Below are 26394 nucleotides of genomic sequence, written 5' to 3' on the forward strand. Positions count from 1 at the left end.
AATAAAAAATATATATGTGAATATATACTAAAAGAGATTCTTTTCGTATGAAACTTGAGTAGAAGTAAAACATAAATCAAAAATAAAAAAATAGAAGTTAAAAAAGTAGGACTCTCCTGAAATTCAGTGCAGGGCTACAATATGACCGTGATGACGGAAGTGCAGGTACCTAATATTCTAGGGTTTTTGTCATTTTGATTGGAATATTAGCGCTATCTTATTCGACCAGTCTGTTCATTTTAATACCTTTATTTTTTCTTTCCAGACTGAAATAGTAGAAGGGTGTAGATTACCAGTTTTATTGAAAAATGGAGAAGGGTGGCGTAAGTAACGTACTAAGGGGGATAATCTTGTAAACAAAAAAATATAAGAGTTCAATATTCAGGTCAAGATTCTGTAAATGGGGAGTATTTATATGTATTGCCTATAAAAGTTTGCACCATTATTAAAAATATGAGTATCAGTATACTTGAAATTTCATGCGAAATGAACAGGTCCAGCATATATTACATTTTAATAAAAGGTTTCAAAATTTGTATATTCCCCCCCCCCCCTCCCTGGTCATACTTTAATACAGGTACCAGTATCGTATTGCATATCCCTGAGCAGGTGTACGTCAAAACATGGATGCTATAAAAATATAGTGCATTTTCTTTCTGCCTCTCTACAAACTAATATTTTGTCAAAAGATATGAACAATGACTTATAAAATAGAGCAAACATCACACTGTAAGATGAAGAACTTTTTTAAAAGAAAATCTAACATAATATCATAAAAATGTTCCACTGAAAAGGTTGGTTTGGTGAGTGCAAAACGAAAGTGAAAGTTGGGAAAATGGCTATTTATAGTTCGAGACTACTTTTCTGTCCGATCTTTGTGGACTCACCCTATTTTCTTTGCGGGAAATAATTTTTTCACATGTCCTTAGAAATGCTACATAAGTGAAAGTTTTATTGAATCAATTTACATATTTTTTAAAAAATCCTAAAGATATGCACTTCACTATAGAAGTCTATGGGAAAATTAATACGATACTGAGACCTAGTAAGCCAGTTTTTCAAGTAAAGTTGGATATTCAGCAAGTGGTCTTTACCAGCTGAAAAAGTAGTGCCCCAGTGCAGGTAACACTTTTAAGATGAATTAGCCAACTTTTGAACCTGATTTTTTATGGTAGCTCTGGTTTTTTGCATTTATGGTTAATCTTTACCAAATTTGGAAATGCATTTTGTTTTCATGAATTTGTATAATATCAGTTCAATAAAATTATGATCTTGACTGTTTATGATGAGCATATCTATATTCATGTAACCTAAAGCAAGTAATACTCCTGCATAAAGGATAGTTTTCAAGTTACAACACATTTTAAGTATGTGGTTAGGACTTGAAAATAGTCATTTTCCATACATTGCCTCTTATATATGAAAAAATGAATATTTTTTTTATTTTTTGTTTTTCTTTCAAATAAATAGCTAAAATGAGTTGCCATATAACTGTGTGGTTGATTTAAACACAGAAATGTCACAAAAGTCAACAGCCAATTTTTTAGTGGACTTTTTTTAGTGGTTCAAATGGACAGATTCTAATGCGGCAAGAAAAATAAAGGTGTTTTTTCATATAAAAACTGAATTTTTTCAAAAAGTATCTAAAGCAGACAGTTGTTATTATAATATTTATACCAATAAACTATTTTCTTGCATCATAGCTATCTGTTTTAAAGAAAAAGTCCTTTTCCTGTCATATTGAGGTCCTTTTGTATCTGCCTGGGGTACCAAAATGGCTTAAAATCTGTATTTTCTGCATATGAAAAGCTATATTTTTTTTAAACTATGATATTGGTATAATTTTTTTTGGATTTATTATAATTGAAATGACCATATCTATAGTTTAAAACAGTTGGTTGTACCAGTCATTATACTTTACTTTAAACAAGAGGCTCCCTTGAGTTAAAGACAAAAACGGAGGTTCGAATATTAATATTTCCATATATGGAAGTCACAAGTGGGGATTAAATAATGATTTGGAACTCTTAGTACAGCTCATGTATCTACCATGTCAGAATAAACCACAAATTTGCTTAGTTTGACTAATGCAGCAGCTTTTTATCAAAAGTAATATTTTCTGGCTAACACTGAGATATTAGTCTCATGCCTGGAATAGGGTACCTATATAAAAATTTTAATAGAAAACTCATGTTTATAGCAGGGCAATGATGTTCTGAATTTTCAGTATGAAAATGAATACTCTAGCAGAAAAACAACAACTTTTATGATTATATTGAAATGTTTATTAGTAATAGGTACCAGTATCATATTGCATATCCCTGAGCAGGTGTACGTCAAAACATGGATGCTATAAAAAATATAGTGCATTTTCTTTCTGCCTCTCTACAAACTAATATTTTGTCAAAAGATATGAACAATGACTTATAAAATAGAGCAAACATCACACTGTAAGATGAAGAACTTTTTTAAAAGAAAATCTAACATAATATCATAAAAATGTTCCACTGAAAAGGTTGGTTTGGTGAGTGCAAAACGAAAGTGAAAGTAGGGAAAATGGCTATTTATAGTTCGAGACTACTTTTCTGTCCGATCTTTGTGGACTCACCCTATTTTCTTTGCGGGAAATAATTTTTTCACATGTCCTTAGAAATGCTACATAAGTGAAAGTTTTATTGAATCAATTTACATATTTTTTAAAAAATCCTAAAAATATGCACTTCACTATAGAAGTCTATGGGAAAATTAATACGATACTGAGACCTACAGATGCAGATGCCTGCAGGTTAAAAATACGCCTGTAGAAGAAATGTATATGCCTGCCGGTTTGAATAGTTGAATTTAAAACTAAAATTAATAAATATGAATAAATACATGTAAATGCTCTATGTACTGGATTCCTAAACTCCACAAGAATCCATACAAACGTTCATAGCTGGATTTGCAAAATGTACCACCAAACCTCTTTCAAAACTTTTAACTTCTGTATTCACAACTATCAAAGAGGGTCTGCAGTATTACCACAACATTTGTTACTCCTGTAGTGGTATTAATTCAATGTGGATCCTGAAAAATTTGAAAGATCTTTTGGAGACAATCAGTTCAAGACTATTATCTGAATAGAATAGCATTAAAACCTATGATTTTTCAACACTGTATACTTCTATTCCCCATACTCAGTTAAAATCCTGACTTAAAAACATACATCGTTGTTTTTCCAAAAAAGATGGTACACCTAGATACAAATATATAGTTCTTTGTAGAGATTCCTCATACTTTGTAAGAAATAATTCCAAATCATCTTCCAAATATACAGAGGAAGATGTTTACAAAATGCTGGAATTTCTAATCTACAAAATATTTGTCCAGTGTGGTGGACGTGTTTTTCAACGAACAGTCGGCATTCCAATGGGAACAAATTGTGCTCCTTTACTTGTTGACGTATTCCTTTACTCTTATGAGGCTGACTTTATAGCTGATCTGATCAGAAAGAAAGAATATCTTTTGGCTAGATCCTTCAATCTCAGTTTCCGCTATATAGATGACGTATTATCTTTAAACAATCCTAATTTCAGGGATTTGATACATCACATCTACCCAAAAGAACTTGAGATAAAGGATACTACAGACACTCTGAAGTCAGCCTCATATCTTGACTTACACTTAGAAATCGATAGTAAAGGAAAACTATTGACCAAATTTTACGACAAACGTGATGACTTTTCATTCAGAATTGTCAACTTTCCTTTCATCTGTGGCAACATCCCTTCGGCACCTGCGTATGGAGTGTTCATATCACAACTCATACGTTATGCCAGAGCTTGCCGAAACTATGCAGACTTTTTGTATCGCGCTAGAACTCTAACAAATAGGCTTCTGGAACGGGGTTATGTTGCTAGAAGATTGAAGTCATCACTACAGAAGTTTTATGGTTGTCATCATGAACTCGTGGATCGTTATGGTGTATCCATCTGCACCATGAAAGTTGATTTATTCAACAGGTCATAGTTTTCCTTTCCTTGTTTGTCTACCCCGGACTTGACTGTTTATGAGCAACTCGGCGGGTGTTTCTAGAAAAGCAGAGAACACTTACCCTACCGTTGCACCTGGTCCATGCACTCAGTTTTTAGTGGAGTCCGAGTTGCTCATTTGCTTTTGTTACTTTGTATGTATGATTTTAGTTACTTTATGTTCTTTGTTGTGTATGTCTGTTTTCCTTGTCTGGTCTTTGTCCCTGGATTACATTCTTTTGATTACCACTATAACCTTAGATCCCTTGATTACTCTTTTATATTAAATGATATTTTGAACTTGAACATTCTTGTTATACACACCATTTACAAGACTTTTACACCAGAGTACACCACACTTTCCCTGAAATTACACATTAGATAAGTCAATACATTTATTTTCATCTCTCTTACTTCCATAATTATAGTTATCTCATATGAAATACGCATGCCCAATCACGATTGTCGGAACGCCTGCCAGGTCGTTATTTACATCGGCTAGTTCTACTTCCCATCAACAAATATATTTCCTGAAAGTGTAATTTATTTGAACAAAATACATCTTACTAAGCTAATATAACATTATTTTCACAGAAAACACAATATTTATGCTGCAGGCGTATGCTTTTCTTCTACAAGCATATTTAAGTATGACCCATTTCTCAAACAGTTGATGGAAGATGGAATATTTTGCGAATAACCTATAACCAGTGTGGGAAACATCAAAAACTTTTCCATTTTATAATGTTCCCCACCATTGAAGTTTTTCATGTACTTTACAGTAACAATATAAGTACTCCATTTCTGAACTCATATTTTTAAAAAATAAAATTATATTTCAACAGATTCATCATTATGAAACAAGAAAATGTTTATCATTTGCTTCTTGTTCATTTTTATTTTGACAATAAACAACTAATTTGCAATATAAAATATCATAAATTACCAAGATAATTTCGTTTGACTACTGATATGAGATCAGGACCGTCACGTAGGTTTTAGCACATCCCGTTTAACGGAAATTAAACACAAGTAAGAAAGTCTGTGTAATAGTACTTGCTATTCAAGATTTAACAGATGAAAAGTAAAAGTTTTCAATCAAACCATTCTGCAGCCCATGAAAAGGCAAGAAAATATTTTTTATTTTCAAAATAAAATGTTTTTCCTACCTACCTACCCTATGTCATTTTTGGCGTGTAATAGGAAACACACATTTATTTTGTTTTGGCCTGAGGTCATTTAAACATGAATCACTTGTACTAAGTCAATTGTATTTGGTATGTAGTTGCATTTGCATCACTGCTTCATAGTTCTATATCTATTTCATGTATATGCCCCACATTCATAGTCTATTGACTTTGAAATTTTGAGTTACTGAAATATCACTTAACACAGTTCCCTGTATGCAGTCGATATACCTGAAGAATCTGTCAACTTCAGTGGTGTCAAATGGTCATATTGATATTATATATTGTCCACAATATATGAAATTAGTAACAATGTCAGCATCACTCTAGTCACAATTAAAATCCATGTGCAACAGGCTAGGCAAATCTCTGTGACAATAGTTTATGTTTATGTGGGTTCTGATCTCTTATCATTTAGCATTGAATGTCTCCAGTTTCCTTTTATTTTTTTACAGACTTTGCAGAGATTTTGGGAAAGAAAGAAGTCAATGGAAAGCACATGTACTATGTCCATTATGAAGACTGTATGTATATTTTTAATTATTTATTATTTAGATTTTCTCTTCAAGTTACTTTTATTTTCATATAAATTTTGTTATGCACAGATTTACGAATTATCAGTGACCTCAAATAAAGTTAATATCACAAGAGAAAAGTAAAGATGTCCCGTCGCTGACCATGACGTAATTTCATCCAACATAACATTTGGAGTAGAAATTGTTCAAATCAAACAAAATGATACAGAAATGGTACACAAATGTGATTAAATTTCTTATTTGATCAGTGACCTTCACTTTTTAAAGAGTTTATACCATCAGCTAATGGATACTTTTTCATACCGCAAGTTTGAAAAAAATCTTAACATATGAATATGGTTCAAAAGTTAGTTTTGTTTTTAAATGTTTTATGAATGAAGTAGATGCAATTTTCCAATCTACAGGTGTATGGTATGTGTCATAAAAATATTGGCAAGATCAGAGACGTCTGAATTGAATTCGGAAAAATGACAAAAACTTTTTTACAAATTTTTGAACTGCTATATCTTTATTAAAAGCATGGTGACCTATATTTTTTAGGAGCTTATTTCAATGTCTTTATACTTGAGACCATTCCAGTAAATTTTCATGAAATTCCTAACATCAGAACTGGTTAGTGTGATTTGTCTTTTAATATCATACATGTGTGTTCTATATGTGTTTTTTACTGGTATGAAAATGGGAAGTTTACCATAAAAGATGAAATGATTGATTAGCATTGAACCTAATATTACGCAGTCTTGGATTCAGACACAGGGCTTCGTTACAGTTGACTGTATAGGTGATAAACATATCAGGGCCCCAATAATGTTTATGACATATAGACAATAGATCATATTTATTAGCACTAACACATTTACATTAAATGGTTATGGTATAGAGCAATACAAAACAAAGTGCAAATAAAAGTAATATGACATATTAATATGAACAATTATATGATCAAGGTGCAACAATGGTATACAGTTTAATAAATTTATGTATTTATTCTGATTTCAAAACATTCTTTCATAAATTTTGTAAATAGTTTGATAACATTGAATAGGCGACTGTTTAATAGGGAAACTAATTCTGTCATTGTGAAAAATGAATTAGAGACAAGATTATCAACTTTATTTAGTTTTTCTATTAATTTGTTTCTTTGTAGGTTATAGTGGGAACATATTGAGAAAAAGTGGTGTTCATCTTCAATATTACAATTTTTACATGAATTACAAGTTCTAATATTTCTATCTATTTTGCAATATCTCCCCTTTTCTATTGCTAAAGAATGGGCACTAATATGGAATTTACAAAGAATGGATCTATCAGATTTATTTTTACAAATGTCTGCATATGCAGGTCGCTTTACTGGTAAATGGTTTTTTCGGAAAAATGTTCGATTTTCACTTGCTGATAAGACATTAATAATATTTTGTTTAGTTTAGTCAAGCATTCTTTGCTCAATTCTGTTAATGTGAGATTCAATGATGTTTATCTTTAGATTTAGGTAGCTGAATCCTAAATTATTCAACATATTTTGGATGTGAGACATCCATACACTACTTTCTTTAAATTTGTTAAAAATATTATGAACCAGGGAATGGGAGAGTTAAGTACATGTATGTGTACTAAAAACTTCAGAATATTTAATTTAACTCTGAGGTGTAAAGGTATCCTATTTAGTTCAGATAAACAGGCGATATTTGTTGCCTTGCTGTAAACTCCGAAAATTTCTTTTACAAATTTTAGGTGTAAATGTTCATATGGGTGTGAGTCTTTGTAATTTTTAGCAGCTCCCAGACCTCACTTCCATATAAAATAACAGGAACTATTAAAGTATCAAATAATTTCTCCATTAACTTACAGGGGTTGTCTAATGACAAAGACTATTTTATTTTAAACCAAGCTTTCTTTTCCTTTTCCATTAAATGTGTTATATATATAGTCATTGCCAGTTGTTTAATATGGTTCCTAATTTTGGTTCCTGGTCAGTATCATAAACGACCCAAAGATCACTAAATATTTAAGAGAAACTTGTGGAATGAAAACGCAACCCACACTTTCTGGTAACCAATTGTTTTTATTGGGAAACAATCTGGTCATAACGTTTACGAAAGAGTAATCATGTCTAGGAACCAAAAATTTTGGCGGGAGTCACCCCATTTTAAAGCATATCATCTTGGTGCCATTTCAGATGTTGAAAGCAAGCCAAAATCAGTGGCACAGAATATTTGACGATTAGCAACTTTGAAGACTTCATTCTTTGATTTTCCGGTTGATAAGAATTTAAAAATATACCTCTAAAAATCAATAATTACTTATTAGTTATTAGGGAAAATTAATGGAATTGGTCAACTTCTAACTGTTAGTTAAGTATTTCAATCTCATTGTTATGCAATTAATTTATTAAGAGGTTTCTTAAATCTTTTAATTGGTATTAAATTCTAAAGGTTAAACATGCAGCAGCATACTGGAGTATAGTATTTGAAATTGAAAGTTTTTATATTACTTTCTCAAGACATGGATACATTCATTTAGTCATCATTTAATTTTTATTCAAATCGCATTTGTTAAAGAGTAATCAAGGGAACCAAGGTTATAGCGGTAATTAAAAGAATGTAATCCAGGGACAAAGACCAGACATGGAAAACAGACATACACAACAAAGAACATAAAGTAACTAAAATCATACATACAAAGTAACAAAAGTAAATGAGCAACTTGGACTCCACTAAAAACTGGGAGCATGGACCAGGTGCACCGATAGGGTAAGCGTCCTCTGCTTTTCTAGAAATACCACCAAGTTGCTCATAAAAAGTCAAGTCCGGGGTAGACTAACGAGGAAAGGAAAACTATGACCCGTTGAATACATCAGTTTTCATGGTGCTGATGGATACACCATAAAAAGTAGCCATTCAGTAGATTTTTCTCTTTCAATTGATATGAGTTTTATTTATAGCTGCAGTAGTTTTCACAAACATTCAATGACAAATCAACCTTTATCAACCTTTAAAAAACTGACTTTTTTCTGTCATTTGTCAAAAAAGACAAAAGAACTGGGAAATATTTGCATTCCTCTTATTTCAAATAAATGAAAAATGTAATGCCATTCTCCTGTCTCTTATTATTACACGTGACTTCTCCCTCTGAAATACACTCCCCTGCTCAAAGATAAGACTTTGGGGTTAAGACTTGAACCGTTTAGGAATGAGGGGTTAAATGTGTAATCGCAATAATTTGAAGCTGTTCAGGGTTCAACCTCTGACATTTCAACCTTTTAATAGTTGACCCACTTAATTTTGCTTTTGTTCTTTGGTTTGAAAGGTTTGTAATGTCATCAAAACCTTTTTTACACTCCATGGGTTAAAACTACTGTCAACACATTTCCTTGGTCATGCGCTTTGGGTACAGCTGTTTGTCGTTTCTGTTTCAAAAATTTCTGTACTGTAGAGGTATTCAAGCTTAGTATTCATTATATTTTTCTACCACTATTAATATTCATTCAAATTTATAATGTACATTTGTATATATAACTATTTTTGCTTAACCACTCATCTCTCTACTTCTAAAATCCATTTTCAATACTGTGAAAGTATTGTTCTTTGAGTGCCAATTTTCATGGTTTCTTGTGGGTAGGCTAAACCACAAAATTAAGTTCCCAATGAAAGGAGATTCCCATTGATGTATACACTGAAAACCACAAAACCACAAAGTCAAGAATCCTCAAATTTGTGTATCTTCCTTAATCCATGAAAATTGGTATCAACAGATTAAAGCACTTTCACAGTACCAGATACACATTTAACAAAAGACAAACAACTCTTTTACTTACCATGATACTGGTATCAACTTTATCAGTAGTTATTGGTATGATAAAACTTACCATTGAAAAATAATGACAAAGCAACTTTATGTTTATATACATGTTACATCTGAATTTTTAGATAATAAACGTTTGGATGAATGGGTACCTGAAGAAAGGATGGACATGAGCAAGTTGGAACCACCCAGGAAGGATCAGAAAACCCCGAAAAAAGAAGTTCCGAGTAAAATCGGTTCAGGACCTGGATCTAGACAAAGTAGTCCAGAAAGAGAAATAATTCTTGTGGTGAGATTCATCCCCAGGTATCACTTACCACTTCTAACATTTCCATGACCTAACTTGTAATTAAAAAAAATTCATTGTGAATTCCCAAGACAACTGATGTCTTTCAGGTGAAGGCTTTTTAAATCATTATGCTATTGGTTTGATTTTTCACCAAAGGAGTAGGTTCAGGAAAGTACAAATTGGGCCAAAAATCTCACTAAAATCTATTGCTAGGGTAGTCATAAGACTCAATATTTTAAGAAACAAATTATAAAAGGCAATAAAAGTAATGTGGATGGTGATCAACCAAATATAAAAAGAATAGGTTTGGTGTAGATGTCTAAGAGACAACACCACCACCAGGATGACAATATCAGCCCAAGGCCACCCATTTGATCTTCAATGAACGACGAGGAAACATGGACAAGTTTTCTGGGAATCTTAATTCATGACAATTTTCAGAGGTTTCCACTTACAAATCTATTGCAACAACACTGGCCGCACCCATCAACCAAACAAATTTTGTGATAGATACATGTACATGTATCTGACTTGGACATATTAGATTAGCAAATTGTTACAATGGTTGAGGCATGTGGCCATTGTCACTTTTAGCAAAAAACCAAATGGTCAAAAAAAAAAAAAAATGGAGATTTGTTCATTTTGCTACGTCATTATGATGTCTATGAAAATTTGGGCTTATATCAGGGTTGATATTGGGTTTTAGTGAACTTACTTCTTTACTTGAATATATAATGCTGAAAATCCACATTTTTTACCTTTTCTGCTAACTTACTTCATGGAGACAAATACCTCACACGTGTAAACAACATTCATACGCTTCTGTAGTATGATTTTTAAGTACACATTTTTAGCTTTATCTTGGCTACTTCTGATCAACATACACACGGATTGTTCACTTGAATACAATGCATAGATCTAAATTTAAAGTACTTTTGGTATTATATAGAGGTGGTCTTTTCACTAAAAAGTGGTAAGTGAGACCCAAGGAAGGCAATATATTCCCCTTTAATACATTTTATTTACAAAATATAACACAATAGCATGCTAGTAAGATTAATGAAGTCATATTAGCCTCAAGTGCATACTTTTTATGTAAATGAACATCCCAGAGACATACATGTATATACAAGTAATTTGGTTGATAAACTTTTCTTCAGTAATGGTATTGCTTTTATAAGACTTAATCGAGTTCTTAACAAATTTGCAGTGTTATCATTCTTAAACAGTGATAGTCCAAACCTGATTCATCAGGAAACCTGTCTAAATCTTATGCAGTTTCTTTATATAAGATTCAAAGCATTGCATTGTTTATAAACTAAACACCTATCTAAACAGAAAAATAAATCTGTCCCAATAGGATTTGGTTTAGACTAGTTTTCCCATACTTTTATTAGAGCTGTAATATGTACAGATTACCATGAATTTCATGATAAAAATTGCAGCTTTTATGAAGTGTGCAGACTTTTAAGTGGAAGTGTTCTACTAAAACATTAAAGGCATACAAGAATGAATCTGTTGCTATCAGTGTATACTTGTAGAATGGAAATAGTAATACCAATAAAAAAGCCACAGCCTCTGCCTCAGCAAACAGAAAAAGACCGAGACCAGAAGAAGAAATTCCAGTAAGATTTTTTATTACCTGAATGAAATATGTTTGTAGTAATGCAATTGAAGCAATAAGTGTTGTTAATACCTACAGAATATTGTGAAAAAAACATTTTTTTTAATCAGAGAAGATTGATAGCTCTGATCTAATTATTTTTCGCCATTACTTCAGAAGATTGCCGACAGGACATTCACCTGGGTTAAAAATACTTTAACCTTACTTAAAAAGTAACAAAAACGGATAGCAGGTAAGCACGTGTCTTGTTTTCATTTCATTTCATCTATTTCTTGATTAGTCTTGAGCCACATTATATCCTAATAGGTTAATTTCAAAAGGATCCTTGGGTTATATATTTGAAGTTTTTTCATTTACGACTTGAGTCCATCAGTCTTCCTTGCTGTTGAAAAACTACTTTCTCTTTGCAATCAGATTTGTGATTAAAGAAGCGACCTTTACAGCACATGCGCGAATTAAGGTCACCAGAAGTCAAATGCATACGAATTTATTTAGGTTGATTTTTTGTCTTGCAAGACACTAAATATATAGACACCTTTTTCATGTATGTAATGCATTTTATTATGTGGATATCAAATGAAATTATACAGGAAAAGTGCAATTTAGTACAAATGGTTTAAAGTTAAGATATATTTCAACAGAAACAAAAATTTATGAAAATGACACCTAATGCAGCTTTAATAAAAATAGACTTATTATACCCCTATCCATCCATCTGTCTGTCTGATCTGTATTCTAAGCAGCTTGGAACATTGTTATGAAACTTCGTGGGATGTAATATAACCTCATTGATATGTACATACTGTCAGGAATTTTTGTTTTTTACAAAAATTGTAGAAATGATGGCTGTTTTCCAGCAAATCTTGGTCTCATGTGTTGTCCACAACTTCTCCTTAACAACTTGCAGGATTGTTATGAAACTCCATGGAGTGTGACATTACCATTTGGAGTGTGCATATTGTCAGGAATTTATGTTTGGACAAATATTGTAGAAATGACGGCTGTTGGAACTTAGGCATTTTTCAACAAACTTTATCTGATACGTTGTCCTCAACAACCTGCACAATTACTATGAAAGTCAATGGAGAGTTAGATTGCTGTATGGAGATGTACATATTGTCAAGAATTAGACATATTCTGTAATTGTGTTGTCAACAAGAAATAGTACTAACTGCTGTTTTGAGTTGGGTGTTTTAGAAATGGCAGCAAATTGTGTGTCAAAAGTGCTTAGTCTATCCACCATAAAAATTGCATCCAATATGAATCATATCCTCTTTGGTCTTCAAATGTACATGGTTACGAGGAATTAGTTCTGTTGAAGCTTTTGGCCCCAAACATTTTTAGAATAAGAGGCCAGACAGGGTAAAAATAATTTTTTATGAAAACCAATGTACAATGTTTTTCTTCCGATTTTGATTATTCTTTTTTTATTTGTTCCTTATTTACCTGGTAATTCTGGTAATGTATCAGCAGATTTGATGAATTTTTATTTTTGGACCGTTTTTCGATGTATAAGGGGTCAAAGGGGCAGCACTTCCAAAAAATCAACTTTTTAGCTCACCTGTCCCAAGGCTATGTGAGCTATTGGCATCACTTGGCATCCGTCCTCGTCGTTAACAATTATACAAAACTCTTCTCTTCTGAAATTACTTGACTGATTAGAACCAAACATGGTATAAATGTTTCTTGGGGTATCCTGCATAGAACTAATGTGGGGATTTTTGATTTGTCGAAAAACATGGCCACTGTTACTAAAAATAGAACATAGGGGTTAGACAGTAGTTTTTCACATATATCTCCAAAAATGTTAGGTTTAGCTAAATTCTGACATGGATAAAAAAAGTTCAGCATGATGATATCTATCTCTGGTCAAGTTTTGGTTTTAATCTGTTAAACCATAATGGAGTTATTGCCCTTTTTCAACGATTTTTGCTATTTTTAATTTTATTTCTTTAAAAAATCTTCTCCTCTGACTCTACTTGACCAATTGAAACCAAACTTAGTATGAATGTTCCTTGAGATATCCTGCATAGAGCTGATTTGGGGATATTTGATTCATCAAAAAACATGGCCGCCATTACAAAAAATAGAACGTAGGGATCACATATATCTCAAAACCGTTAGGTTTAGCCAAACTCTTTCAATTGCTGAAATGATCCTTATCATAAGGCCTTCAAAAGTCTTCATGGATCAAAGTTGTCAGGCAACTCTTTGTAAGAGTTGTTGCCCTTGAAAGTTGAAAAAAAAATTTTTTTTATAGTTTTCAGTCAATATCTTGAAACCTATGATAATAATGCTGAAATGATCATTATCATAAGTCCTACCAAAGTCTTCTTGAGTCAAAATTGTTTGACAACTCCTTGTTAAATTTATTGCTCTTGAAAGACAAACTTTAACCAGGTGAGCAATTCAGGCTCCTGGGAGCCTCTTGTTTATTTTTGGTCCGATATAAAAAAAATTTTTTTTATTCCTTATAAAAATCCCTGCCTGCAATATTTGATCAGATTCCAGATATCTCCTTTTTTGAGTTGGAAGGGGTCAAAGGGGCCATATCTAAAAAAATCTACTTTTTTATTTCTTGTCCGATTTCAGTTTCATTTTTCTCAGCAATTACTTGTTTAAGTGGCTTGAAATCCTGTAGGTATGCTATATGGTGGGCTCAATTTTCAGAAAAATTCGAAAACAACTTCCTGTTTATCAAGGACTTTGTTTATTTTTTTTTTACTTTATGATTTTGCAAGTTGAGGTTTTCCTCACACTTTTTTCAGCAACTACTCTTCACAACTGCTTCAAATTTGAACACATTCTTTTTATGGTTGAGTCCACCTTCTGGAAACTCAACGACCACTTCCTGTTTACCATGGACTTAGTGTATGTTCCTGATATTATGATTGAAAGCAGGAGTATCACTAGTGAGCCATTGCTAACAGATTTCTTGCTTTTTTTTGCACCCATGTTGGCTCCACTTTCTGAAAATTGGCAATGAAAATTATGAGGTGTTGATTTTTCTGGCAACAGAAATTTGGAAGCCAGAGTAGGCCCTGAATCACAATCTTTGAATGCTGTGTCCGTACTTGTCCTAATTATTCAGGTTCAACATCTGTGGTCACACCATGCTGCACCCTGCAAAGCATTTTATTATCTTATTGGTAGAAAGTTAAGTTGTTTATGTTTGATTCTCTTCTGCATTTTAATACTTTTTTATCAAATAAAAAAACAATAAATAATATTATATTAAAATAACAATTATTTTCAGTACGGTCCTAGCATTTTCATAGGTTAATGTTGCAGTGAATTTGTTATGCTTTACAGCCAGAAGACCCTACAGCAGAAAAGAAGCCACGGCAGACAGGAAGTATGGTTGCACATAATGATGACATTGTTACTCGAATGAAAAATATAGAACTGATTGAACTTGGTAAAAACAGAATCAAGCCCTGGTACTTCTCACCATACCCACAGGTTATAATTTATATTTGGATCTCACAATCTCTCAGTCCAGTATATGATAATAATAATATAATTTTTACTGTGAGTCTGCTCCCAATATTTCTAGTTATTTTCTATCTCTCACACAACAATTTTATTTGTCCAATCCCTGCAAAGGTCAGGGATAAACATATTATTTCGGTATTTTTGCCTCCACATTAATTTCTACTTGTCTGTCTTATCATTTGTTTGACTGCTCCACCATTTGTTAATTGACTTTGTTATGATACTTGAATGTTGTGTTCACACTTGTCCCAATTGTTTATAGTGACCTCTGCAGACTCTTACAATGATGAGTGTTCTTTTTTGTAGGAGTTAACATCAGCACCAATAGTTTATATCTGTGAATATTGTTTGAAATATGTCAAAAGTAAAAAGTGTTTGGAGAGACACCTGGTAAGTCTATTTTTTTATATTTACTCAAGTCTTGTCTAATGTGTCAAGTTTTGATACTTTTATGTTCATTATTTAACCTTATGCCAAGTCAACTTAGATCTCTAGGTTTCTTTTCTTTTCCAAAGCATGAAAACAGATTCTGTTAGTTTTCGAAAGTTTGGTCATGCCAAAGTAATTGTTGTCTTGTCGGTTATAATTTACTAGAAAATTGTGAACTTGTTAATGCATACTTGTGTAAAACATTTTCAGGCTAAATGTATGCTGAAATATCCACCTGGAAATGAGATCTACAGGAAGGCAAACATATCTTTCTTTGAGATAGATGGCAGGAAAAATAAGGTAAGTTATAGTAGCTTAGCTTAATTCATTTTTTGTTAGACAACCTAAAAGCAGTGTGTTGTCAAAAATTTAGTGAATAGGCTTTGCTTATGAAGGACAGATCTTTTTGTTTGAACTTCATCCGTATATACATAGTAAGAGTCACTTATTCAAACCAGACTAAAGGACTATCCTCAGTTGAAATACATGTTTATAGATTTTCGAATACTTTCATTGAATAAAAAAGGCATTTCTATCATATAACAGTGCCTTAGGTACTCTTTTGAACACTGAATTCATCTATATATGCTCTTTTTCAGCAATTTTTTGTCAAACATGCCAACAAAGCATGATACCTTTACTTACTTAGTTAATAGAGCATGATTTTCATGGTGAGCATTTCAGGCTCTTTGTACAACTTTGAAAATCTTCTTTTAAACCATGCAACAAACTTTTATGAAAATTGGCATAATAGAATTTTAGGGTATCCTGCATAAATTGATCATTTAAAATTTACTTAGTTAATAAGGCATGTTTTGCCAGGTAAACAGTTCAGGCTCTTCGAGAGCCTTTTTTTTCAATTGTAACCAAATATCTCATGTTCATGTAAATAGGGAGATTATTTATTTATATTCTGGTTTTATCGGCACTCAATTGCAAGTGTTAGGAGGATGGAAACATTAAAAACTAATTGTTTTTTGTTTCAGGTATATGCTCAGAACTTATGTCTCCTAGCCAAGTTATTTCTAGATCACAAGACATTATATTATGATACAGATCCATTCCTGTTTTATGTTATGTGTGAAATAGACAACAAAGGTTATCATATAGTTGGATATTTCTCTAAGGTAAACAATCAATAGACTACTGTGAAAGTACTTTAATTTGTGGATACCAATTTTCGTGGATCTGGGAAAAATCACAAGGTCATGGATTCTTGAATTCGTGGTTTTAAAGATTTCAGTATACACATTAATGAGAATCAACTGTTCCTTGGGAACCAGATTATGTGGTTTGACCTATCCATGAAAACCACGAAAATTGGTACCCCACAAACAATAGTACTTTGACAGTATGATATATCTTTGTTAATTAAACACTTACTGGTATGTTCCTTCAATGGTAAAACCATTCTTATGTTAAGGTTAGTACCATTCTATACCATCATTGGAAGATTTTGATGTACTTTTTATAACCTTTACTGGTTAGGAAAAAAGGTTAAAAAGAACCTCTATGCAATTGTATCACAAGATTCCGTACCAACAAAGTCAGACTATGATTGATTATAGAAGTGTTAATGTATTTGTGAAGAAATGATGGGCTAAAACCAACACCTTTCTTGTTTTGGGCAATAATTTTTCAACTTAAAGTGTATGAATCTTAGTGAAATTATAGGTTCTGTAACCACATGAGTAATATGGTCTCGATAACCACTTCCGGGTCAAATGGCCACACGCCCTATGTAGTACCAAAAACACACTGAACCTAGACCTATGCATTATTTGTGTGTATTCTGATTAAAAGTAGACAACATAAAGCTGAGAATGTGTACTTTAAAATTATATATGTAATTTACTACAAAAGTGTATGAATATTGTTTACATGTGTGAGTAATTTGCCTTCATGCTGTCAGTTAGCAGAAAAGGTAAAAATGTGGATTTTAAGTATTATTTATTTCTAGTAAATTTTGTGAATAATTTCTACAATCATCATACCATTAGCATAATGATTTTGAAAGCCTTATTTCCCAAGCTTTGCAATGGTATGCAACTTTAAGATATCATTTGTCCTGGGAATTCACGGTGAAACTTTGGAAATTATTTTTTTACATGTAAAGTAATGGAAATCTTAGAAGTGGTTAGTGAGACCTTTTTTGATGGGTTTATGGCCTTTACAGTATAGGAATTAATGTAAAAAAAGGATACAAAATAAGCATTTTCTTCATTTATGTATTTCCATAAATTATACCCCACTCATTGTAGTCACTCTGTCTGTCTAAGCTTCTGTTAGAGGGAATGCTAAGATATTTAATATGTTGCTTTTTCATGACTTGTACAGTGTCTCCCTTTTCCAGGTTCCTTGTTTATCTACTTCCTGTTTACTGTAGGACTTAGTAAAATTACTTCCTGTTTACCTTACAACTTAGTAATAATACTTCCTGTTTACCATATGACTTAGTAATATTACTTCCTGTTTACTGTAGGACTGAATAGTATTACTTCATGTTTACTGTAGAACATAATAGTATTACTTCCTGTTTATTGTAGAACATAATAATATTACTTCCTGATTACCGTAGGACTGAATGATATTACTTCCTGTTTACTGTAGAACATAATAATATTACTTCGTGTTTATTTTAGAACATAATAATATTACTTCCTGTTTATTGTAGAACATAATGATATTACTTCCTGTTTACTGTACTACTTAGTTTTGCTGTACAGCTTAGTAATATTTTAGGTTTCATTTAGGAACACTTTTATGAAGTTATAAAATTTAAATTTTTGTTTCATGTTATGTTTCACTTTGTATGACTGCTGAAACAATATCAGATGGTTTTAGTCACACCTTGAACATTTCTGTTTCCAAATAAAAGCTTATACAGTATGTCTTGTATATTTCAGGAGAAAGAATCTTCAGAAGATTACAATGTAGCTTGTATTTTATCACTACCTCCCTACCAAAGAAAAGGTTACGGAAAACTGCTGATAGAGTTTAGTAAGTTACTTCCAGTCTATGAAAATGGTTTTATTTTGAATATGACTACAAATTTCTAACGGCATAGCACTGTCATTATCATTGGTATGTACTTTTAATCTTTATGTAATAACTTTAATAATAGAGATCTTCATGAAATTTTAAAGCACTTTGAAAATTATTGGTACAGATTATTTATAATACAGTGAAACTTCTCCCAACCGCACCCAGAAAGCCAGTCTTCCCTTCAAACCGGCCATTTTCAAAAGTCCCTGCCGATATAGCTTAAAACCTGTGCGTTTTGTCTTCAATAGACAGGCCACCCCCTAAAACGGTACATCAGCCGTTTTTTCACAGTTTTAGTTACATATTTCAAGTAAAAACAACCTCTCAATTCCGGCCGCCCAGTTATTGTTCACATTCACTGACTGGTGTGCATTTCATCAGTGGACAGATGATAATTGAAGAGAACGGTAGTTTAAAAAAACAAATTTAATCCAGACATCACATTTTGTCACTGGTTGGGTGTTAATTAGTGTGTACAAACGTCAGGCAATTGGGGTCATTTAATAGTATGATCTTAAAACTGTCAATTTAAGTGACCTGTACCCAAGCCAAAACAATAAAGGGGTGAAATTATTAGACTTTGTTGATAGTTAATCTACGAAAACAATATAAATGATTAATTACCATCAATAGCCCTTTGATCTTTAATACACATTCTTTCAAAACCTTGAACATTATTTTGTTGGCAATACCGTTTGTAAAATCAAATCATTTACAAATGATGCAAGATTTGAAATGTAATAAAAGGCATAAAGTTTTGAATTGTCATAAAACATGTCTCGACCAACAAAATGACAAGGTGTAGGATTATAGAACACATTAATGGAAACATCTCTTAGAATGGATTGCTATTTTTCACAAAACCGTCTACCCCTATAAACCAGCCATTATTTCTTGTCCCAGTGGTGGCCGGTTTGGAGAAGTTTCACTGTACAAATCTATATAGGCTACTGGGTAATTTAAATCTGCCCTTTATTATATCACTGTGTCCTACTTAATTACCACAGTACACCTGTGTGATCTATTGGACACTGTCCTTTAAGTTTGAATAGCCGTCAATGACCAGTATGATGATTAAACTTAAAGTTGAATGTAAGTCTCAATGATTTACTTGTTTCCAATTGGACACTTTTGTTCATTAAATTCAAATACCAGAACAAAATGAATTAGATGTATAAATGTGCATTGTTAAACTCAGTTTTTTAATTAAGACGGAAAAGTGAACCAACGCCTGCTGTGTTTTATTTTGTTAAAAATAAAATCATACTTGCAAATCCAGTTGATGTTGTTGTCCATTTTCATTGGTAATTTCAGTTTTTTAATGTTTTCTTTAATTTTTTTAGTTTAGGGCTAACATAAATATTAAGGTTCATTATAGCATTTTGTACTATGATCATGAATCAACTTGTGTTTTGAAAAATTCTTTCTTAATTTTAAACAGTTGAACAATTTGATTGCCAGCTGACACTTGCAAGGTTTGAAAAATACTAGTATCACATTTAAAAACAAATATTTTCAAGGGTTTGATATGCCCCAAAAACTAGAAAATATGTTCATGATTTCTTTAGGTTATGAACTGTCAAAATGTGAAGGAAAAACTGGTTCACCAGAAAAACCTTTGTCTGATCTTGGTTTACTCTCATATAGAAGTTATTGGTCACAAACTCTCCTGGAAATACTCTTAGGGTTGAAACCGACAGATGGAAATGAAACTCCAATAATAACAATCAAGTATGTATTCTGAATTTTAAGTTGTTTATAGTTTTTATACCCTAGAACGTAACAGGGAACTATACTTGTCCATTTATTCTACACATCTCAGAGGTGTAGCACCTTGATTTGCATTGGTACGGTACTTCATTTTCAAATATTAATTTTAGATACACTATATACTGTGCCCCTACATTGATGTATCCAGAAATTCACATTTTACACTGCTTGGTATCTTTAAGTCATGATCAGTTTAAGGCTTTAGCTCTGCTCTATTATACTTTTAACTTTTGATATAATTAGTTACTGTAAAAGTGGAAATTTTCGCGGGGTGATATTTTCGCGTTTTACATGTTAAAACCTTTCGCATGGGGGAAATTTTCACAGAAAATTTCTTACCAAAATGTGAAATTTCGCGATTGTTGGAAATAAAATGAAACAGAGTTATCCTTCTTTCACTGATTAACCAAGTCCAGGGGTTACCCTATGGGATTAAATCTATATTTACGGGTGAACTTTACTAACTACATGTAGTCGTATTTACATCTAAATACAGACGGATTTTGTGGCAATTGAAATGCTTCGTCGATGGCTAGAGCAAACTCCGAAAAAAATTGGATTACCAGACCCAACAAAGCATTCTACGCCAGAAAAACAAAAACTTACGGAGGAATTAAATGACATTGTGGAAATCGAATATGTTGCTAAAACTCCAGGGTCTGAATCAAGGAAAAGAAAACGTAGGGAATATGTTCATTATACTCCAGAACAGAAAGCTAAGATAGCCCGCTACGCAATAGAACATGGAGCCACTAGAGCTGCCCGTCACTTTTCTGATACTTTTGGGAAGAAACTTAACAAAAGTACTGTTCGTTCGATGAAATCGTCGTATTTGCTGCAGTCAAAAAACAATAAAGAAACTCTAACTGAAATTGTTCTTAAACCGAGAGGTCGACCGAACCTTCTTGGTGAGGAATTAGACACAGAAGTATGTGACTACATTCGTGACCTCCAGGATGAAGGTGGATGTGTGAACACATTAATAGTGCAAAGCATCGGCAGAGGAGTTATGTTGAAAAGAAACAAATCTTCGCTACCTGAATACGGGGGAAAAATTGAACTATCAAGAGAATGGGCTAGATCCGTGTTAGACAGGTTGAACTTTAAAAAGAGAAAAGCTACAAAAGGAATTAAACATTTACCAGCAGATTTCGAAGATGTGAAACGGGAATACTTGAATAGAATTGAAACAACTGTTAAAAAATACGACATTCCAGATCAACTGGTTATAAACTGGGATCAAACTGGTAGGCATTTTAATATTTAGAAATATTACAATATCAAACTGGTAGGCATTTTAATATTTAGAAAAATTACAATATTTAAACAAAATGGCAAAGCAAATCAATGAAAATTTTCTGTTGCAATAATTTGTGTTCATCTGTCAAAATACTATTAATACATTGTCACACGCTGATCTAGCCCACTCTCTGATACCTAACTATTGTCAAATGTTTACAGGTGATTGGTTTTATTGTTAATCCCTCTAATCAGCTGTTTGAAGTGTCACCTATCCCGGTGTATGTTTTTATAACAGTAAACATGTCAGTGATTAGAATTTCATTGACCGTTAATTAAATTTCAGGTCTCAACGTTGTACCAACAAGTGAATGGACAATGGATTTAAAGGGTTCTAAACAAGTGAAAATGGTTGGATTGGGTGACAAAAGACAAATAACTGCTTTATTATCCGTAACTAAATCAGGCCGACTACTGCCGTCGCAGTTGATATATCCCGGTAAAACCGATGCTTGCCATCTGAAAGTCACATTCCCAGAGGATTGGGATGTAACTCATACTGAATCTCATTGGAGTACAGAAGAAACGATGGTTCGCTTCACAAAAAAAATCATAATTCCGTACGTCGAGTCGGTTAGAGAGTCTTTACCTGTGACTAAACACAACCAAACAGCTTTAGCCATATTTGATGTTTTCAAGGCACACAGAAGTGAAACATTACTATCACTGTTGAGAAAGTCGGGGATTCATTATGTTTTTGTGCCTGCAAGTTGTACTGACCAACTGCAACCTCTCGATCAAACGATCAACAAACGATACAAAGATGACATTAAAAAACAATTTCAACTTTGGTACGCCGATGAGTTTGCTAAAATGTTGAAGGATAGAAAATCCGGCGAAGAACGCGAACACGTGAAAATTGACTTACGAACATCCGTTGTAAAGCTACTACACGCCAAATGGGTTATTAAATGTCACGAGAAGTTTGAAAAAGAAACTGAATATATTCAGCAATCGTTTGAGGCCATTGGACTCCCCATGTGAGCCTCTTATTCTGCACATGCCCAGTGAAAGTTCTGAATGTTGTAAACAGCGATATTTTGACGATTGACATGCATCCTTGATAATATTTTGATTTGTTGCGGTAAATTGTAATAAAATTGATACATGAAATTAAATTACATGTCTTTCAACTTACAAATGAAACAACGTTCTATTAATTGAACATATAAACCTGCATAATCAATGAAAATAACCAAACTAGGACACCCAAAATAATAATGAACGTATTGTCGATGTTCACTCGAGACCTGAAATAACACATAGAAATTCGCGTGGGGGATATTTTCGCGAATATTTTTTGATCGCGAAAGTAGCGAAAATTTCCACTTTTACAGTACTTAAGTAATGTCTGACCCCACTTTACCTTTTGACAAATATAATAAGCTGTGAAATGAGTGAGGGATTTTCAGCACATGTACCAAAATATTATTATCTTTTATAACTAGTATTTGTTATCTTGCTTCTCCAAGAGATAACTTGAGAATTTTTTTTGGGAAACTTTGCTCAAATGTTTAGTACATTAAAATAAGGATGAGTTGAATTTTCAGCACAATCGAAAATGTAGTTTTAGTCTTTTAGAACCCAACTGCCTTTTGCCATCCCCCTTTTTTCACCATTACTTGGTGGGGTTTCACTTGTTCCATTGATGCCTTATTTTTATATTAGTGTTGTTTTAAAAGTAATGAACCTTTTTATTGGGAAAAATGGGACTTAGTAGGAAAATCTTGCAATTTGGCAAAAGAGTCCCACATTATAAAACTTGATACATTGGTTTATGAAATTGAAATGATAGTCAACCTGTTAAAACCTTTTGAATCAGAAGTTTTGTTTAGTTTAAGCAGATTTTCTAGTTTTGTTCAGTTTAAACAGGTTTGTGGTTTTATTCAGTTTTTTTTTTATCAATTTAAGCAGGCTCAGGGTTTTATTCAGTTTTTTTTATCAATTCAAGCAGGTTTCAGGGTTTCTTTCAGGTTTTGTTCAATTTAAGCAGGTTTATGGTGTTATTCAGGTTTTGTTTAGATCAAACAGAGTTCAGGTTTTATTCAGGTTTTGTTTAAGCAGGTTGCTGTTATTTTTCAGGTTTTGTTCAGTTTATACAGATTTTCTGGTTTTATTCAGTGTTTGTTCAGTTAAACAGGTTTCTGGTTTTATTCAGGTTTTGTTTAGTTGAACAAGTTTCAGATTTTCTGTCCGCCGCGATGCGTCACGACGGGACATGGAAATGCCAGGCATCTGTCCAAACATCCACATTTCCTCACTTTTTTAGCTTATGCCATCACTTGGCATCCATCGTCGTCGTCGTCATGGACAAATTTTTAAAACTTTTCTCCTCTGAAACTACTGGACTGACAGGTTTTAAACTTTGCATGATTGTTCCTTAGGGTGTTCTGCACAAAATCACCATTGGGATTTTTGATCCATGAAAAAACATGGCCGCTGTTAGTAAAAATAGAACGTAGGGGTCAGATAGCAGTTTTTTGCAAATAACTCAAAAACCGTTGCCTTTAGCAAATTTCTGGTATGGGTAATGTTGTTCAGTATCATTAGACAGACCTATGCCAAAATTTTCAAAACGATTGGTCAACTGATGTAGGAGTTACGGCCCCTAAAACAGTTTTTTTGCATCTTTCGCATGTGCAACTTTGAAAATCTTCTTCTCAAAATCCATTGCACAGAATTCAATGAAAGTTGGCATTTATGTTCCTTAGGGTATCCCACACAAAATGACTTTTGGGATTGTTGATTTTTTTTTTTTTTTTTCACATGTACAACTTTGAAAATCTTCCCTAAAACCATTTAAAATCATTGAATGAAAATAAGCATAATAGTTCTTTAGTGTATTGTGCTGAAAATGACTGTTGTGATTTTTAATCTGTGAATAGATAAGGCTGCCTATACTAAAAATGGAACTTAGGGGTCAATTTAGTTGATTTTAACTTAGCCTGTCTCATTCCTCAAGTTTTTCAAATAAGCAAATGGTTAACCAGGTGTGCGATTCAGGCTCTCTTGAGCCTCTAGTTTTGTGATGCTTTTACCAAATAAGTTTGTATATAGTGTGTGGCCTTATTATGAAGAGTTTCAGATTAAGATCGACTTCATATTTATGGAAGTTATGGCCCTCAGACTTCGAAAATTTTGGTGAATTCAGTTTCCCCCTTTTTTTTTGTAATGCTTTCACCAATTGATTTTATATCTTGTATGTAGTCTTACTATTGGAAGTTACATGTTAAGTTCAACTTCAGTTACAGTTAATTGATTTTTATGGAAGTTATGGCCCTTGGACTTAGAAAATTTCAGTGAATTTAAAAGTTGTTTTTTTTTGCATGGGAGACATTGGAACACTGTTCATTTATTTTACAATTAAAGTAGGTTTCTGGTTTAATTCAGGTTTTGTTGAAGACAGCTTTATCTGTATATGTAATTTTAGGGTATTTACCAAAAATGACCTACAAGGTTTAAGAAACTGAGGGCAGATCTAAGGGGTTCTTGGTGCCACAATCAAATTATAAATAATTAATATTTTAAATTGTTGTGATTTTGTTTGTTAAATCATAAGGAATGTAATTTCAAATAATCATGAAAATTTGTTACAAGTTTCAATTTTTTGTCTTTTTTATGCACCTGTCAATTTTGTCGGGTTGTATTAAGGTACCTGTATACAAATGTCCGCTGTCCGCCCATTTGTCTGTCGTAAACATGTCACACTGTAACTTGAGAACAACTTATTCAAATTTCTTGAAACTTAATGTTGTTGTTTTCATAATGGTCAAATGGTCTGTATACTTTCTGGTGAAAGTTTGATGAAAACTTTCTGAGTTACAGGACTTTGATACTGAAATGGGGTGGGGGGGTGTTTAATTCTCATGTCGTGCTGTATCTCAAAAAATATTTATGATTTTTGCATATAAATGTTAGTTATATCAATCTGTAGATCTGTATACTTATTTGTGATGATTCTTTATTTCATTTTTTAGTTACTGAATTTTTTATTGATTTTTGTTGTAAAAGGGGGTGTTTTTTCACATTTCATGTCTTGTGAGGGGAATTCAGGAGGTGGTTGGGTCACAAAAAACTGCCTTCCAACTTTCCCATATATTTATTGATTGAATAGCCCTCAGAAAGAACCAATATGGGGGATTTATTTAATAGAAACATTATACGATGAACACTGAAACATGTAACTAATTTTTGTTTCTTCTTTTATCTACTTTCTGTTTTATGGAACATTGAAATTTCAATTTATGTACCGACATGCACAATTTCATTGCAAAAATCTTCGCTCCCTTAATCAGAATTATTGCTTCAATTTGGTATCATATACATGTAAAACATGTAAGCAGTTTTTGTTGGTCTCTTATATAAACTTCCTATTGAGCCGCAATAAGGAATGAGTCAGGATATACTTAGAATGACATCATGTACAACCCCGTGTTATTCCATAAATTATATTTTGGGCGTGTCATGCATCCATGGTGCAGCTGTTTATTTCATCAGTTGAAAGTCTTTGAATTTGACACCAAAACAAGCTTTATTGTTTCTAATTTTATTTTTTTATTGTTTCCAGTGAGATCTCAGAACTTACAAGTATAAAGAAAGAAGATGTAATATCAACATTACAACATCTCAACCTCATTAACTACTACAAAGGTCAATATATAGTGACATTAACTAAGGAACACATTGACATGAATAATAAAGCTATAGTGAAAAGAACAATACGAATAGATCCAAAGTGTTTACACTGGCAACCTAAAGACTGGAGTAAGCGTGGGAAATGGTGAAAACCTGTTTCGAAGAATTTGTTGTGACCTTTTGATTTGGCATGTTCTCTTGTAGAATATGACAGGTCATGTGTTGTGTAAAATATTTCTTATGACATGGCAAACAATAAATGCACTTAGCTGAT

At 32.6% G+C, this 26394-nt stretch overlaps 1 protein-coding gene across 1 annotated transcript; it reads left to right on the forward strand.

Moving 5' to 3' along the window:
- The first annotated feature begins 64 nt into the window (after window positions 1-64).
- On the forward strand, window positions 65-26393 carry LOC148623494 (histone acetyltransferase KAT5-like). The gene is made up of 12 exons (XM_088565335.1): window positions 65-165; window positions 266-323; window positions 5653-5721; window positions 9660-9823; window positions 11365-11448; window positions 14760-14909; window positions 15249-15332; window positions 15582-15671; window positions 16358-16498; window positions 18278-18371; window positions 19985-20147; window positions 26053-26393. Exons 1-12 carry the CDS (start codon window positions 142-144, stop codon window positions 26267-26269), a joined length of 1338 nt encoding a protein of 445 aa, XP_088421461.1. The 5' UTR covers window positions 65-141; the 3' UTR covers window positions 26270-26393.
- The last annotated feature ends 1 nt before the right edge of the window (window position 26394 follows it).

Source organism: Perna viridis, chromosome 2 (genome assembly GCF_037379345.1).
Source record: "Perna viridis isolate PV_CMFRI_1.1 ecotype Kerala chromosome 2, ASM3737934v1, whole genome shotgun sequence".
Lineage (NCBI taxonomy): Eukaryota > Metazoa > Mollusca > Bivalvia > Mytilida > Mytilidae > Perna > Perna viridis.